We start from the raw sequence: 16,371 nt of genomic DNA, 5'->3' as shown, positions 1-16,371 counted from the left end.
TGGCGCCGGCATTTCATGAAGTAAGGGACAGCTGTCCAATGGTGAGAAGTAGTAGCAGCCTGCGGCTCAGTCACTGGCTGGGCGCGCAGGCTGCACGGAAGATGTGTGGAGCCAGAGGGGTTGCGTGGGGGAGCGAGCTGTAGCTGCTCTCCTGTCTCACCAGCAGCCTGCCAGCAGCAGATCAAAAAAGTAAGCTGGGTGTATTGTTTTTTTTTTTTCACCTGCTGCTGTGTTAAATTGTAATTTTTTGCTTTGTGTTGTGTGTGTAATTTATGTGTGCGTGTATGTTTGTGTATATATAGGTGTATGTATATATACACATATACACATATATATATATATATGTGTGTGTGTGTGTGTGTGTGTGTATATGTAAACATACACTGTATATGCAGGTGTAGGTCTCCTGAACGCCGGTCGCATAACTACATCATATATATATATATATATATATATATATAAAATTGATCTCCCTGCCTCTATGTTAGGGGCCCCCCTGTTTGAAGTGCCCCAGGCCCCCCATAGCCTTAATCCAGCCCTGCCCTCCCTTTATTTTATGTTTTCAAAGTCAATATGGGGAGATGGAAGAGGAAAGAGATAGGAGTACAGCAAACATCAGCAAACATAACCATGTGACCAACAAGAAGTTATAAACAGAGGGGATGAAAATGGCACTCTCAGGACATGTAGATCAGGCGATAATCACTGTTGCCGAGAGGGGGGTGAGTGGGTACTAATTATCTGGGCCCTGGCATGCTGGAGGGGCCCGGCGGGTGCCCGGGTCCACTGCCTCTAGTGAGTACACTTACCTTCATTCAGGAATCGGGTCCATCCACCATGGCTAGCACCCAGTGGCGGAAGTTTGTCACAGTTGCCCGGAGACAAGAAAAATATTGGTGCCCCCTATATATATATATATATATATATATATATATATATATATATATATATATATATATATAATATGTGTGTGTAAAAAAAATATATTTTTTGCTCCTGCATAGCAAGCCTGCCGATTCTGACTACAGTATATGAAGCTGCTGCAAAACTGTTGCAACTAGGCAGATCTTTGTAGGGGTCCAGCCACAACCTACATAGATCTACTCAGTCACTCACAATGCTGATTATTTCTCTGACAATTAATTTGCAAGTGTCATACCCAGGATTAGAACCCACAGCCTTTTACACTGGAAGCATGCACCTCACTGATGGATTACATAGGAAGTAGGAGGATTCTAACTATATGAAGTTACTTGTAATTGTCAGAGAAATAACTTCATTTAGTTAGAATTCTCATGCTTCCTTAATAGGAGCAAATAGCTTCATCAGTAAGGTGTCTGCTTCCAGTGTACCTATAATAAAGAGGGTGTGATGTGTAAGGTGCAGTGACTAGTGGGGAAGTCGGCTACGGAAGAGATACCGGCTGCTGTCAATTAACTTAATTGATTAATGTCACTGAACAAACGGAACAGGAGGAAAGGTGCCCCCCTTCAAAGCAGGAGCCCGGCGGCAGCTGACTCCATTGCCTCCCAGAGTTCTGCCTCTGCTAGCACCATCTTCCCAGCGACATTTTCGGGAAGATGGCACCGCACATTGAGAGAAAAGATTCTGGAGGGTCTTTGCTCTCTACTGCACATGCTCCCTCTTCCCAAATATCACTGGGTAGATGGTGCCAGCTAAGGAGGGAGGCTGTTAGTGGTTGCTCTCCCATTCCCCCAACCCCTTCCCCCCTGGATTTGAATGGTGCACACTGTGGAGCTAATCATTTATTATGTCATCTATTTATAGGGGGCGTGGACACCACCCCTTTTTAGTCTATGCCCAATGCCAAGTACTGGGGCTTGGCATGGCTCTCTATGGCCCTGGCGATCATGGAATATGTATTTTATTTCTACACACATGCACGTGTATGCAATGCTAAATATATTTTATGGGTTTCTGAATTCTGTCTTCTCTGTAATATATATGTGTGTGTATGTGTATATATATATATATATATATATATATATATTATACTATGTATATAACAAGCAGCAGCACTAAGATACTGTATTTTCAAAAGTGCAAAAAAAGTGTGTTTATTCCATCACATATTGCAATGTTTCGAGGCCATTATGCCCCTTTGTTAAGGTGATATCACCTTGATAAAGGGTCATCATGCCCCTGAAACATTGCAATATGTGATGGAATAAACAAACTTTTTTTGCACTTTTGAAAATACAGTCTCTGAGTGCTGCTGCTTGTTGGACTCCTTTTAAGTTTGTATACTGTTTCCAGAAGGCACCGGAGCATTACTTAATCCATACAGGTAGCGTTCCGATCCATACCCTATGTATATATAGTACCCTATAACAACTACACATACTGTATATCCGTATGTATATACAGGCTCAAGTTCAGAACATGGGACCCCCTGGCTATCAGTTTTAGTATATCCACATCTATTGGTATCATTAACCTGTGGTAAGCGAAACAGAGTGAACCACCATGCCCGAAGCGTGGCAAGCAAAGAGAGCCTGCAAGGGGACACGTTTTAATGTTCTGAACAGGTTTAATGATGTTCTGAAGCTAATCCAGGGGGTCCCATGTTCTGAACTTGTACTATATACTGTATACTGTATCTATCTATCTATCTATCTATCTATCTACCTACCTATCTATCTATATATCGAATAATCATTGATGACACTTGTAAGTTCTTCGCCTGAGTATGTTGCTCGTTCTGTGTTCTGACCATTGGAAATAATTCACCTTTCGGGTATAAAATAGAAAAGGAAAGAGGGCAACATTTCTTAGGTAACACCCACAGTAATTTATGTGCTTATATTAGAGGCTTGCTATGGTTGCCAGTTTCAACTTCCAGTAGCCAGCATGACTGTGGTCACATTGTAGACAAGGGAACTGGCACATAGTAAAATGTTAGGGCCCATGCTCTGCAGGTGTCCAATTTCATCCTATACACCCATTTTTCAAAATCTCTCCTTCAAACCCCTGTACCCTTGATCTATGAATAGTGTCCTAGAGGTGTCCCCTACTCTGTTGCATGCACAGAAGCCCCAGTAAGAGAAATACAGATTCTTGTGGATAATGTCTTTGGTCATAAAAAAAGGTTCATTGTTTGAAAATTGCAGTGAAAACTTATACAATGTACATAATAACAGATACATTAAAAGTTTTGTTTCTTAAAAGTGCAAATTATTTTTAAACTCTCATAAAAACAAGAAAAATGAAATGATAATAGAGCACTTATCTATAGGTTTAGCAGAGAATGACACACATGGGAAGTGTGACTCATTTACTATTCATAGCAACAGGATGAACAGAATGTGCATAATACAGCTAAATACTTGAGGAACACAGAAGAATACATGTTCTTACACATCCTAACTGTTTAGCACCACATGAGACATGACCTGTGCGGCAATTACCATTTGTATTACCATGTTTTGGTCTCGCTCTGCTCCTACCCGCTGTGCTGGTCAGTCTCTAAAGTCTCATCTTATCTGATGGCAACACAGTGGTTGCTGTCTTATCAACGCAGTCAGACTTACAGACCACTAACCAGCATTATGCCCTGTCATATCAGCGCAGGGATTTGTTCTAGTGAGAATTCTCATCAGTGACTAGTCCTAAGTGGCCGTGATTATGCAGAATTATTATAACCAGCAATGATAATACTTTTGGCCTTGGAATATGATGATACGTCCTGTAATTACCTCTACTAAGGCAAGAGGGCATACCACATCATTGTTAGCCATATTGCAAAAAGATAACTCCAAATTTCAGTAACAAACTGCTTGTGTTGATTGGCAGATGTAAAAACATTTTGCAGATATCTGATAAAACTGAACATAAAACACAGCTTTCCACACAAAGCCACACACATGAAAGGAGCATTTATGCTTACATGGTTAGAAATCTATCAGGACAGTATTCTGTTGCCTGCGTTCCTGCTAAGAGCGTTCAATGTAAACTGGATACAATTGTCTTACATAAAATGTAATGATGCTTTATTTTCTATTCCTTAGGGTGGAGGAGTTGCAGGACCACGGGTAAGTGTACAGTTTCCAGAATTTCTTCTAACAAATTATTGAAGTTTTTGCTTAGCAATTCTGTCCATGACCATAAATTATTTATTTATTAATAAATATTAACATCTGCTCAAACTCAAGCCACTAAACGTTCATTGAAACCTTGGAACTCCCACTTTCAGTTGTAAATATCTAATATATCAATCCCATGTTAACCCTTCATGTGTATGGGAGCAAAACTAATATACCAGAGTGCACTGTCTGCGAGTGCTATAGTAGTTAGTCAGTTAAAAGGGTATCCAGACCATAGATCTACACTAAAAAGGTCTACAGTCAATAGGTCTACCACTAATAGTAGATATGCATTATGTTGACAGGGTCAAAAGGTCAACATGTAAATGTAGACAGTTGAAAGGTCGACATGGTCAAAGGTTGATACCCAGTTAAAAGATGGACAGTCATTAGGTCAACCCCATATGGTCGATAGTCAAAAGGTCGACAGGGTCAAATGGTTTACAGAAAAAGTTAGTGCCTTTCAATATCTCCCCTTCATTGGAGAAAGAGCGCTATATAAATAAAATTATTATTATTATTAATTATTATTATTATTATTATTATTATTTTTTGTTTATTTAAAAAAAAATTACCCAAATTTGTTGAAATGCATCCCCTCACAGGCTCGTTTTGCTTGCCACACTTTGGGCTCGATGGCTCGCTTCGCATGCCACAAGGTTAATAAAGGTTTGTGACATGGATAGTAAATGTTGACCTTTTGACCCTATCAACCTTTTGACTGTCAACCTTTTGATCCTGTGCACCTTATGACCCTGTCAACCTTTTGACTGTCTATCATATGGTGTCTATCTTTTAACTGTCTATCTATACATTGAAACCCTTAAGGGGCATACACACAGAGAGATCCGTGTTTAAAATCGAAGCAATCTGACTAGATTGCTTAGATTTTAAGCACGGATCTGCCGTGTGTATGCCCCCCAGTGATAGCGATGCGCGACCCGCGCATCGCTATCGCCGGTGCTAGATTGAGCCTGCATGCGGCCCCCCCGCCCCTCCCCCCCGACGCTCAGCACATGGCACTGTGCTGAGTGGGGGGAGAGATGTGTGCTGAGCGGTCTGTGTTAAGATCACTCAGCACACCTCTCCCGTCAGTACCCGCCTTTACACTCTTTGATAGTTACATAAAAGGAGCCATAATCTGTTGCTGTATTGCATAAAAAGTACTTAAGATTTCTTCTCAGTTGCATCAGTGGAAAACCTGATCATTGTGAATGTTTTAGTGAATTGGTGTTAAGTATAGTGTAGAAAATGTGGGATGCCAGCCGAATTCGGACATTTTTTTTAAAGGGACAATCAATTACAAGGCATGGTTTTGCCTTGTAAGTGATTGTCCCTTTAAAAAAGTCCAATTTCGGCTGGCATCCTGCACGGCTGCTGAACTCAGGCAGCATTACATCCAGCCCATTATCTGTATCTATATTTGTAGTAAATGGATAACCTTGTAGATCATGCTACTTTTTGTTATATTTGCAGGGTGTACCTGGCCCCCCTGGACTTTTAGGAGAATTGGGCCGTGGTGGACCAGTGGTAAGATTTTTTACTTCTTTTGTTTTTTAATCATTTTAACAGATATAGGGGGTCAGTTCATTTAGGGGCAATGGGGGCAAGATGCCATTGTAACGGCGTACCACATTCTACTTATCATTTATCTAGCACCTTCTAAAGCAGAGGTTCTCAAACTCGGTCCTCGGGGGCCCACACAGTGCATGTTTTGCAGGTCTCCTCACAGAATCGCAAGTGCAGTAATTAGCTCCACCTGTGGACCTTTTAAAATGTGTCAGTGAGTAATTAATACACCTGTGCACCTGCTGGGTTACCTGCAAAACATGCACTGTGTGGGCTCCCGAGGACCGAGTTTGAGAACCTCTGTTCTAAAGGATAATAGCTAGAATGTGACTGGCTGCTATGGGCACCATCTCTTCTTCTGTGAACCCGCATCAGATGCGACCATGCCTGCAAGTGCTCTATCTGAGACCTGGTCGCACAGGATGCGACCAGTCAGATAGAGAGGGTTAGCAGCGACAGGGAAGATAAACTTCCTTCCGCTGCTGTCAGAGGGACTGGAAGGTTCCTTTGCCTCCCTGCACTCTCCCCCACTGATTGCCGTGCTGCCGATCACTGCTGATCGGTCAGCACGGCAGGACCCCCCCCCCCCCTTCCAGCGGATGCAGACAATAGCAGCCGCTGGGGAGAGTAAATGAACCCTCCCAAGCCACCCCCAGACCCCCCCTATACACCTGCAGGCTGTCCCAGCTTTCAAAATGAAAGCGGCGATGTTCCCGATCGATGTTTCGATGTTTAAAATGTTGTTGTTTTTTATACAATATTTTTTTTCCTTTTTTTTAACTAAAATCATTTGGGATAGGGTTAAAGTCATGTTCTTCAACTAATTCACTCATAAAAAATCCCGACAATCTCGGAGCTGTTTTTTGGCTAAATAAATCGTCAGTTAAGTGGTTACATATACCCCTTAATATGGTCAGCAAAAGGATTGGAAGCAGTAATACTACTAGTAATATTAAACTGCATGCTTATGGGTTCATAAAGATTACGTTTTAAAGTTGAAATTGTTTGTAATTATCCAACACACAGTGGAGGAGTTACTGCTGACTTCCAGCATGTTAATACTCTCCAACTCACCAATTCTGTTAATTTTTTGGTCGGAATGGAGGATTTCCAACATGTTGGATTTCTCTGATCCCCTGACTCAGGCATCCGTAGAACTCGGAACTGCCCAATACTTCGCTGATGTATGGGCACATAATGTAAAAACATTGACTATTTTCAGCTTCAGGGATAAAGTGAACAGGATTTGGTGGCACATAGAGTGAAAGACAAGGAAATAAGGGTTAACAATAAAGAGGTTTTGTAGTGCTACCACAATGTATTGTACTTTGTTTAAATGATGAAAAGATGTATGTGTTATCACTTGTGTTAACATTTTATATGTACTATTTCATGTTGGCTATCTTTCCCCAGCAGACTATTTATATCTGCAGATGGGGTAGTATTCCAGAGTGGCTCATCTCCAAATAGTCATGGGAGTAATTGCTAGGAGAGAGAACTGATGTACTAATTAATGAAACAGGCTGCCTGGGCTATATAATCTATTGACACACAAGCACAGGCTGAATGCCCACAAAGGTTGTTTTCTATGCAGCATTGAGCTATTGATTATATAGCTCAATAAACATTGATAACTACATCAATTTATTCTAGCAAGACAGACTACTGTTGCAGTAAGGTAAGATGTCATACTGCAACATCCTCAAAAGGTGCTTAGTAGAACATTGGCATTCACAGCACTGCATAATGGCTACTGCACTCAATGTTAGATAGCATTTCCTCTGCAAATATTGGACAATAACATTCAAAATGATAAATCTGCAGCTTGTTGTAACTCATTCACAAGAGGTTATCTGTGGCCAAAGTTCTAATTGTTCCCATATGAAAGTCATTTTGGACATTCACAAATGTATTTATAACATTGCCAAATTTGAGTTGTAAATTGCATGCACATTTTAAATCACCCGAGGAAAGGAATTAAGGGGTCTATTTACTAAAGGGCACTACACACTGGCCGACCCGCCGCCGAGCTGCCCGACGGCGGATACGGCCGACGAGCGACCCGGCGGCGGGGGGGCAGTGACGGGGGGGGGAGTGAAGTTTCTTCACTCCCCCCGTCACGCGGCTCCATAGAACTGCAGGCAAATATGGACGAGATCGTCCATATTGGCCTGCATGCACAGCCGACGGGGGACCAGCGATGACCGAGCGCGGGACCGCGCATCGTTCATCGCTGGAGCCTCCACACTGAAAGATATGAACGAGTTCTCGTTCATTTATGAACGAGATCGTTCATATCTTTCAAAAAATCGGCCAGTGTGTAGGGCCTATAAGCCTTAGATGGAGATAAAGTACTACCAACCAATCAGCTCCTAACTGTCATTTTTCAAACCCAGCCTGTGACATGGTATTTAAGAGCTGATTGGCTGGTACTTTATCTCCGTTCAAGGCTTAGTAAATAGACCCCCTAAGCTACTGTATGAACAGTATTTAAGCTAATCAGTTTTATCCAAATACTTTTACCTATTGTGATTCAGCTTTAGTTGGAATAAGAAATGTGTCCAATTTTATGTGGTCAATGAATGCAAATTTGCACTGTGTAAAATAGCAAAACTAAATATAATCTCTATACCTGTTTTTGCATAGGGCGATGCTGGTGGAAGAGGTACTCCAGGACCTCCAGGACCACCAGGTCCTAGAGTAAGTTCTCATGAATTAACCTATAATTATATGCTTGTAGCCTTCAGAAATAATGATGTGTTGTTTCAATTTTCTCCCAAAGTCTCAGAATAAATTGGCTAAGTGAACGGTTGTGTTAAAATGAACAGATAATGTGATTTTGCTAAAAGATTGTATGTTGGCTTAATATCATACATATTGAATTAATGGCAATTAGTTGCAATGCCCAGGTTTCACATAAGCATCGACAAGTGTTTTGGAGTTTTCATAAATATTCCAATCATTTATTGTCTTTTGTAGTTCACAAAGCTAAATTGAGATATATTGTAATTAGCAAATATTTGTCATGTCATTAATCACCATTCAATTGAACACACAGGAAAAATATGAGACGCCTAGTATGCTGCCCTATTGCAACTTTTATTCTTAGCAATGGTATCCCCATTATTGGTCCGTATATTCTTAACATACTTAAACCTAAGTATATTTTTTGCGAATTAAACGCTCTGTCTCTGTTGATAATCCATCTTTTTATTAGAGCACAATAAATAACTGTCAGTTCATTGTTGTTAACACCCATCTATTTCTGGAGGCAGGGTCACTATACATGAACAGTAGTCTGTACTATGCCATTTACCAGGATTGTGGAGCTTAATTTCCCCATTTAATTTCCCTATTTGCCACAGCTTACTGTTCTGAGGGGGCTATTGAATTACCCGTAATCAATTAACGGGGGCTATTCAATTAGCCCCGATAAGTCGGCGTGAGATGCTGCTTTTCGGGAATTTGGTTCACCTGCCTCAGTGGCTGTTTCTACAGAAAACACACAGGTTTCGCTGAACCTGTGTGTTTTTGGAGGGAAAAGATGTTTTTTTCCAGTTGAAAATCACCCGAAGCTTCTTCGACAGTAATTGAACATCCCCCTTAATGTAAGCATTCCAGAGGGATGTTTGCTCTTTGAAGCACTAACTTGCTGTCATTAAGACAAACAGCCAACAAAGAAAATATGTTTTAAATGTAAAAATATGACACAGAGAAATTACAACTCGTACATGCACAATGACCAGGGGGTGCACTGCAACAACACCAAAGCCTAACTATCATTACCAATTAAGGACCTCTTTCCCAGCTATTTAGCCACACCATTTATTTCTATACCAAGGTGGTTGTGACACAGGACAACAAAGTCTATGGAGACTTAAAGCCCAAGGCACATGGTCTGTGATCAGCTCAAGAGGAGCAGTAACTTTTTCTCTGTACTATTCCTGTGAACAACATTGTGGATGGGGTAACGGTCCCTTTTTATCACCGCAAAGTTCTCACTGTGATATAATGTTAGGTACGGCTGGTTTAAGATACTGACCTCACCAGATTGGCATTGGTAAGGTCTCAAGCATGGTTTCTGTACTTCCCATTCAAAGCCAGCTCCTGTACCTACTGTATTTGGCTCCAGGCATTCTGAAAGTTGTTGTAACACAGTAGGTACCCACTTTACTAAACAAAAGAACAGAATCACCCTGCTATCATAGCATCTTGAACCTCCCACAGAGTTAATCTGCTGTTGAGTGTTAATGTGATGGCCATCTCCTGACCTGAGTCACTGATATGCTCAAAATAATTTGGCTTTGATTTGTATTTTTTATTCATGTTGCTATTCATGATCACTTCTGGGGCCAGATATGGGCCATAATCTAACCAATTTGCTTATCATGTTGATAGAGTTGCTTGGTGTAGCAAGCTTCAGAATGAGATCTTCAGATATTACGATAGTAGTGTCTAATATACATACTGTAGGGCCCATTTATCAATGAGTTTTAGGTGTTTTAAACTTGTGAATTATATTTATGGCTACTGCAATTAATCATTAATTATAGCGCTGTTGTAAAGCTTAGTGGCAAGCAGCGTTATTTACTTTACCTATGCACATAAGAAATCACAAGGTTTTGAATTTGACAATAAGCGGTGTTTGTATCTAACTGCTCTTGTCTTACAGTATGTTCAATTCTCCAGGGTGCAGCATCTGTAATATAGTGCTCATCATCGCTAACTGCTAAGGTCCTGGCAGGGAGGCTGCAGCATCCGAGTCCCTCACTGCTCAAGATGCACTTCTCTAGCTTTCTCCTCCCTTTACCTCCCACTCTCTCCCCTTTTCTCCTACTCTCCGCCTCCTACTTTATGCCCCCTCCCTTCTTCTTTTTGTTATCCACGCTGACCCACTTCAATCGTCGGCAGCCTGATAGGCATAAAAACACCACTGGCTGCTTCAATAACACTACTGCTCACTAGTGAGGGGGTTATTGATGAATTTAAGTAAAAAAAAAAAAAACCTGCAGTGAGCAGTAAAGCTAAATATCATTACATAAAAAACTTGTTGATAAATGGGGCCCTTAAAGAGAAGAATCATAAGAAAAACTATCTGTAGCCTCCTTCCACCCCTGGGTACCTCCTCACAGAGTTTGCCTTCTGTATCTTCCTATCCCAGGCATTTTGTCATCTAGCTTGTTGGGCTACCTGTTACTTCAATCCTCATGCTGGTACAGAGTTTTACAGCTGCCGGGTGCACGCTTGATTCCCCACCAGAATGCTGGTGTCTCCATGGCTTATTATGGGGTGTGGTACCTACTTTGAATAGGGCTTAGTTTGGTAACTGACTCCGGCAGCCTTCCAGCAGTTATGGGTCTTATTCTTTCTACAAGCAGGATTGGCTTGTCTCTCTGTCTGTCTTCCTTGAGTGTGTAAGTCTCAGCCTTTTTGGATATGCCTTTTTTTCCTTGTTCCAGCACAGAACTACTCTTCAGCTGGTTCAGTTTTGGCTTTCCTCCTTTACCCTGGTTTAACCCGTGGATTTTGGGGTAAGGACTCCTTACTCTGATCCATTTGAGCCAGTGGACTCATGCATGACTGGTTCCCTTCTAGTTCTCCCTTCCGCTGAGTGGGTGGTCTACCTGGTGTGCTTTGTCCCATAGATCCCCGTGTTTTAATAGGACGGGGCGCTATTATACATTAGGTTTGTTTGCTTTCCTTTGGTGGTCTTATCTCACAAGTGATATTGGGCGCCCTCTTGTCAGGTATACAGATCACATAACTTGAGTTCCTCCCTTGCTAAATGTTGTATGGGCCCTACGCCTGGCTTCAGGGTTTCCATGGTCACATTTGCCTTTCCTATTTCTATACTACTAACAATGGGGTCAGCGATCGCTTGCCTCTGGCCTAACCCTTATCATTCTTCCACCTTTGTTTGGGCTAGCAAGCAGGTTCTGGCCTTGCTATGTCCTATTCCACTCAGTTGCTGGATGCTTCCTGGGTGGTTAAGCAGGAGTCTTTTGACGTCATCTCTCTGTCATGCCTCTGAAGGACATCCTCTATGCATCCCTTGCTCAGTCTCTACTGATTGGACACATTCGCCTCTAGCACTACTTGTTTCAGTGATGGGTTCTATGCACAGTACAGGAGCATTCACTACCTTAAGGGGATAGCTTTGGGAAATCCCATGGTTCCAGTGTCCCCCATAGAAGAAAGAAAATAGGATTTTTGTTTTTACCTGTATAATCCTTTTCTCTGAGTCCATAGGGGACACAGGATCCCCTCCCCTACTTCCCTGGCTGTCTAGGGGTGTTGTTTTCTGTGTCACATAAACAGCCAGGTTGGTGAACTTGGATTTCTTTTTTATGCCTGGTCTTCTATTCCTCTCCTCCTACTCCCTGTCCTTGGGCTTTGTTCCAGGCAGCGTGCTGGGTATAGGGCAGGGGGAGCCTGTGCTGCCTCTGAAAAGCCTTTTGGTGCCCACACTCCTCCAGCAGTATACACCAATATGCTCTATTTGATACTGTTTAAACATATTCTGTAGGATAGCGGTGACGCATTCATTCAAACACATTGTTTTCGTAAGATGTGTGGTATCGGCAAAACTATGATAACCAGATCAAGCAAACAGTAATCATGAAGCAAACGTTTTCCAGAACTTAAATAATGTGGCTGTATATGAGACATTGCAGGTATTTTATTTTCTTCAGATTTTCAATTACAATTGATTTTTTTTGTTTGTTTTGTGATGTGTTACTGACTGAATACAGAAAACGTCTATTTTTGTTTTCAACAGGGGACAGTTGCTCTGCCTGAAGGAGATCCCCTGGTGAGTTATGTGTGAAAAGCATTAACAGTTGTAGCAATGTTCTGTTTTCTTTTCAATTTGTTATCTATCAAGACTGTTATTTTATTTTCAGTGCCCTAATTCATGCCCACCAGGTCGTCCAGGATATCCAGGTCTGGCTGGAATGAAGGTAAAATCACATATACATAGCTTATATAAATGTTAATGATAAGTAAAACTTTATTACGGCTGTTTAAAATAATTCAAAATGCATATTCACTTGTGCAAGGTGCATTCTTTTTAGAGTGACCATATTATCCCTTTTACCTGGGACGCTCATGGCAGGGGCGTATCTAGAGAGAAGGGGACCCGTGTGCAGTCTCCGGGTGTAGGCCCCCTCCTCTCCCAGTGCTAGAGACTCTGGCACAGTGCGCAAGTCTCTGAAAAAATGGTGTTGTGGCCATTTTTTCGGAGCCCTGCGCATGCGCTGTACACTCTGGCACTGTGCTAGAGTCTCTAGTGCTGAGACAGAGCACTAACAGCACTGCTGCGGCTACCGGCAACGGGACTTGGGAGAAGAAGGGACCCACACCCAGACACCAGAAAGGTAAGTAGATAGAAGAAATAGGTGCGGTGTGGGCCCCCACTGGACCCAGGGGCCCGTGTGCACCGCACACACGGTACGGCACTCATTACAGATACGCCAGTGGCTCATGGATTACACAGGTTCTGTGGCTGATTAAAACCAGCTGAAATGTAGGCTTGAAGTCAGCCAGCCACAGAACCTGTGTAATCCATGACCGTCCCAGGTAAAAGGTATAATATGATCACCCTAATTATTTACTAGAATAAATTGTTACCTGAGAAGGGACAGCAATACATACTGGAAGCCTTTTGTTTGGAAAATACACCCCTTAGGAACTTTTTAGATTAAATGTGTTGGGTAATTAATGCAAATGTGACCAAAACTGGGTTTAACTTGCTGTCACACCTTGAAAGGGCGAGGACAACTAATTTACTACATCTGGCCAATAAAGGCCACTTTGAATGTCAGGCTTTTCTATAGATTTTTTTTTTAAATAAAATTAAATACACAGAAGTTGATCAGTTGTGTTTTGGGGGGAACTCTGGTGTGAGGGTCTCGTAGAAACAAAAAGAAGAACTGGGCAAAACCATGTTGTACTGCAGGTGGGGCAGATGTAACATGTACAGAGAGATTAGATTTGGGTGGGTTATATTGTTTCTGTGCAGGGTAAATACTGGCTGCTTTTGCATGTAGCCCACAAATGTTAGACAGATTTATTTTTATACTGCAATTTAGATTTCAGTTTGAACACATCCACTCAAATCTAACTCTCTCTGCACATGTTACATCTGCCCCACCTGCAATGCAACATGGTTTTGCCCATTAGTGTGCTTTTTTGGTTTGCTAACAAACCGGAATGAGGCCCAGTGTCCACAATCTGCAGCTGAGAATATCAGCAAGGTACAGTAGTACTGTCTAGTCTCTTCACGTGTTTCTGATGCATTTTTGTGTCTCCTGACATTTTTATCAAAGGAATACATGTTATTAAAAATGCACTAAGAAAATAAAGAGTATATGCACACATACATGCAAATTACTTCTAATGCAGACGTTATAGAAAATTGTTGATTGCAGGACTCCATATAATACTATCCTCTACTCCACACCAGACCAGGGACCAGATATGTCAGTTGTATTACTATGGATGACATTTTCCATCTTATATATGTTTTTATTTGTATAATTTTCTTTATCACAGGGTCACAAAGGTGTAAAAGGAGAAGCAGGGGAGCCAGGAAAGCAAGGCCATAAGGTAAAATACATAGTATTGTATTTTGAAAAGACTAAGCTGTAGAAAAACCATCATTTACATGAAATAAATAAAAAAGTACATATCAATTCTGTAGATTGTCTGTTTAAGTACTCAAAGGGTCATGCAAATGTGCACACCTGCAGTGCATGTTCCTTTTTTGTGATGCTATGCACCTACCATGTGTGAACATGTGCTAGTATTTGTGTGCAAAGTTCACAGCATCTCTGTGGCATCAAAAAGTTTGAAACGTGGGAGGACTCTGGTGAACTGGGGTGTTCCTAGTTAACTGATTCCTGCAAATTGAGCACACAATGCATGGAATTAAATTGTTTTATCATGCCCAATCTCCTGTATAAAGTGACATGAGATTGGGGGGCGATATTCACTCATTTTATTCTTATTGAGCACATCATGCCCATACAGTTCGCATTTAGCTGTGTAAAGCGGCTAAACCTGACTAAACAAATGGGCTCGATGTAAAAAGTGTCGCTTGGGCACCCAAACAGGTCACTTTTCGAACATATCAGCTCATCACTCCCAGGGGTACAAGCTGAATTGCCGGTGCAGACAGCTGTTTTGTGCTCGGCGATAACAATTGAATTCGGCCAAATGAGATGTAATTAGTAGAACAATACAGGGGCATTGCCTGGATAGTGCTTACTAGATTTTCCCTTAGTAATGGACTGGTTTGCTTATTTGTGCCCATAGGCAGGTATGGAACTAGCAGCAGTACTGCAGGTGCACTGCATCGGGGTTCCTGGGAACACACCAATGCCAAGCAATGAGTTTACCTATGACCTGTCACCCAACCATTTTGTGCAGGGTTGGACAATTAGACCAGTGCTGGGAGCAGAGTTGACCTCACTGCCTGAGGAATCTGCCCTTTACCTTAGGGATGTGTGGCTGACTTTGTGTGTGTGAAACCTCACCAGTCTGCCATCTGTGTAGGACTGATGTGGGAATCTTGATGCCTAGTAATGGACTGGTTTGCTTATTTGTGCCCATAGGCAGGTATGGAACTAGCAGCAGTACTGCAGGTGCACTGCATCGGGGTTCCTGGGAACACACCAATGCCAAGCAATGAGTTTACCTATGACCTGTCACCCAACCATTTTGTGCAGGGTTGGACAATTAGACCAGTGCTGGGAGCAGAGTTGACCTCACTGCCTGAGGAATCTGCCCTTTACCTTAGGGATGTGTGGCTGACTTTGTGTGTGTGAAACCTCACCAGTCTGCCATCTGTGTAGGACTGATGTGGGAATCTTGATGCCTATAGGCTACGATGATCACAGCAGCGTACTGCCTCTAATCCTCATGAGTGTGGATCATTAGATTGACACTGAAAAGGTTGACACTGTCTAGGTCGACTCCAACAGGTCAACACAGAAAAAGGTCAACATAAGTTTTTAATTTTTTTTTATGTTGTTTACTCCGTCCAACCACCGGAAACTCCAATTAGTGTACCGCGTCCCGTTGCATGTCTCGCTTTGCTTACCATACTTTGGGCAAGGTGCCCCACTACGATCGACACAGGTTACTATTCCCAATCGTAGTCCACATGAATGGTAAAGTATGAAAAAATAGAAAAAATAAAGAGAATAATAAAAAACTAATGTTCGACCAAATGCTATATCGATCATTGCCATGTCAACCTTTTGACCGTGTTGAACTAATGCATGTTGACCATTAGTGGTCATCCTATTGACTGTCAACCTTTTTACTGTCGGCCTAAAGACCGGATACCGATTCACACACAGCTGTGAGTTCTTTCTGAACCACAGCTGTCTGTGAATCAAAGCAGCTCATGGCCAGTGTAACCAGAACTGAAAAAAGCAAAGGAGGCGGGCCCCCTTTAACAAACAGAACAAGGGAGATGTTATAAAGAGAGTCCAGAGCACCAGGACGTAATGCTGGGAAAGGGAAACGGAATGGGAATAGCCCCTGGCACCCTACCTCTGTTGTTTTTTAACCGTGCTGTCAATTCACTCTTGCGAGACTATGGTTTCTTGGGCCCATGGCAGCCGCGTTTGAAGGGCGGATTAAGTCTGCCCAACTCCGATGCCCCCTCAGGTCTTAAGGAGAGACAAAGAGT

General features: G+C 42.1%; 1 protein-coding gene across 1 annotated transcript in view; it reads left to right on the top strand.

Annotated features, from left to right (window-relative positions):
- COL9A1 (collagen type IX alpha 1 chain) overlaps positions 1 to 16,371 on the top strand; it is a 176,234-nt gene that overhangs the window by 73,778 nt on the left and 86,085 nt on the right. Inside the window, exons 13-18 of the mRNA XM_063916767.1 lie at positions 4,029 to 4,052; positions 5,580 to 5,633; positions 8,319 to 8,372; positions 12,451 to 12,483; positions 12,575 to 12,631; positions 14,226 to 14,279. Of these exons, the coding sequence (XP_063772837.1) occupies positions 4,029 to 4,052; positions 5,580 to 5,633; positions 8,319 to 8,372; positions 12,451 to 12,483; positions 12,575 to 12,631; positions 14,226 to 14,279 (276 nt within the window). The remainder of the gene's footprint in view (positions 1 to 4,028; positions 4,053 to 5,579; positions 5,634 to 8,318; positions 8,373 to 12,450; positions 12,484 to 12,574; positions 12,632 to 14,225; positions 14,280 to 16,371) is intronic.

The sequence above is a fragment of the Pseudophryne corroboree genome, chromosome 4, assembly GCF_028390025.1.
Source record: "Pseudophryne corroboree isolate aPseCor3 chromosome 4, aPseCor3.hap2, whole genome shotgun sequence".
NCBI classification, from domain to species: domain Eukaryota; kingdom Metazoa; phylum Chordata; class Amphibia; order Anura; family Myobatrachidae; genus Pseudophryne; species Pseudophryne corroboree.
This window is presented reverse-complemented; position numbering and strand designations above follow the sequence as displayed.